Source organism: Seriola dumerili, unplaced genomic scaffold (genome assembly GCF_002260705.1).
Source record: "Seriola dumerili isolate Sdu_G_001 unplaced genomic scaffold, Sdu_1.0 BDQW01000050.1, whole genome shotgun sequence".
NCBI lineage: Eukaryota > Metazoa > Chordata > Actinopteri > Carangiformes > Carangidae > Seriola > Seriola dumerili.
Window position 1 is genome coordinate 1,380,362 of NW_019174305.1, and position 1,996 is coordinate 1,382,357.

General features: G+C 47.6%; 1 protein-coding gene across 1 annotated transcript; it reads right to left on the reverse strand.

Moving 5' to 3' along the window:
* Positions 1-673: 673 nt before the first annotated feature.
* LOC111217991 (homeobox protein HMX2-like) lies at positions 674-1,685 on the reverse strand. The gene is made up of 2 exons (XM_022740070.1): positions 1,432-1,685; positions 674-1,248 (listed from the first exon to the last, which is right to left on the reverse strand). The coding sequence occupies exons 1-2, from the start codon at positions 1,652-1,654 to the stop codon at positions 674-676; spliced, it is 798 nt and encodes a 265-aa protein (XP_022595791.1). The 5' UTR covers positions 1,655-1,685.
* Between the last annotated feature and the right edge of the window lie 311 nt (positions 1,686-1,996).

Genomic DNA, 1,996 nt, shown 5'->3' on the forward strand with positions numbered 1-1,996 from the left:
GAATGAAGATGTTTTAATTACAGTTTCAGTAAATGGTGTAATGAGCCTATAGGCAAACGTGGAATAAAGTAAGAATAGTAGGATACTCAGAAAAAAATAGACATGCGTGAAACAGAATAAAATGTTAATTACATTCATTTAAATACATAGATAATTTCAGTAATTCAAAATTCATTATGATACAGGAAATGCATGCAAATAGCTAGGCTATAGTAATTTCTTTGGTGGCTTTAGGCTGCTGGAAATGCTGCTGTTGATGATGATGTTGATGATGATGATAATAATAATAATAATAATAATAATAATAATAATAATAATAATAATAATAATATAATAATTAATAAAATACCATGTAAACAATAAAATGTAGAGACTGATACTGTTTTAGGCCAGCCTCAGGCTATCATTAGCTTAGCCTGCTATTTTCTAAAAACGGCTTTGTGTAAGTTTAGTGTCAGGCCCCTTAAAAAACCATAACTAATTGAAAAATAAATAATACCGAATCAGCTTATTTTTATGTGATATGTAACTACTCCTCTGTCGTTGTACTTGCAATCTGCATAAACAGTTAAGGCCGCAGGTCCGGCCCCACCATCTAAACACCTTAAATGCTTGAAACTTGGCAACAGACCACCAAAAAGTGTCTCTTTCACGTGGAGAAGTATTAAAACCATCATACGTCCCCGTCATACAGGCTGAAGTACTTGCTGGCGTTTGAGAAGCAGAGGTAAGGCGTGCTACTCCCCGGGTACACCACGGGCAGAGGCATGGGCAGCAGGCATCTCCCCAGCAGGTTGCTCTCTTTGTACAAGGCCGGGAGCTGCCCCACCACCACGGGCTTTCCAGTCTCCGGGAAATCGGTAACGGGTCCGTCGATTTCGGTCGAGATTTGCCGTTTCAATTTATTCCTGCGGTTCTGAAACCATATTTTCACTTGGGTCTCCGTCAGCTGGAGAGAGCTGGCGAGGCAGGCGCGCTCTGCGCTGCTCAGATAGCGTTTCATGTCGAAGGTAGACTCCAACTGGAAAATCTGTCTCTTGGAAAAAATAGTGCGCGTTTTCTTTTTCGTTATCATTTTGCTCTTCTTGGCCGGGCTGCCTCCTTTGTGGGCGTCCGTGGCCGTGGTGGTGGAGCCACTGTCGTCGCAGCTGCTGTCCCCGCTCTCGAAGCGCACCTCCGTCGCTTTCCTCGGGTCTCCGCGGCTGATGATGACCGATTCCGTCGCTCCGGTGCAGTCTGTGCTCAACTCTGCAACAAAATCACACTTCATTTAACCCTCTGTGGTTGAGTCTCAAACTGCGCTGCTGCCAATTGACCTTAAACTGTAGCCTAATTCCATCAGATGCGAGCTGTGCGTAAAGGTGAACACAGATGACAGAAGGTCTCCATTATACACAGCCCACAGATACAGATTCACCAAAACCCTCTTACCATTTTCGTGAAGCCTGCTGCCCGGGTCCTGCCTCTGCTGGGCTCCGTGCTCCTCGTGGTGACTCTGGAAACCGTCTTTACGCATCGCCGTGGCCGAGTCATCCTGCAGTCCGGTGGGAAGACGACTGTCACAGTTCCTCCCGCTTGTCTTGAGGTTGAGGATGTTGTCAATAGTGAATTTCAGAGAGGCGGCGGGTCGACATGGTGCGTCCACTTTGTTCATATTCTCCAAGGCGTAAGTCCTCTTGTTTACTTCCGCGACTCTACTGGACGTTACACTCTAAACCGGGATGTTAATCTCACTAACGTCTCAAAGCTCCACGAACCATAGCAGCAGCCGCTGAGCAGACACTACTGGGCTGGCGATGCTCTGCCTGCACCGCTACTGCTGACACCGGATGGAGCGCTCTGTGTCCTCTCTGATTGGTCCACAGGAGCGTACACCGAGAGCCAATAACAGCGAGGAGATGGGAGGCGAATGGAGGGCAGGAGGGTGTTGTCGTGCCCTCCCTCTCCCCCACTAGCCAACACTCCGCCCCTCCGCCCCAGCCCCCACCCCTCTCAT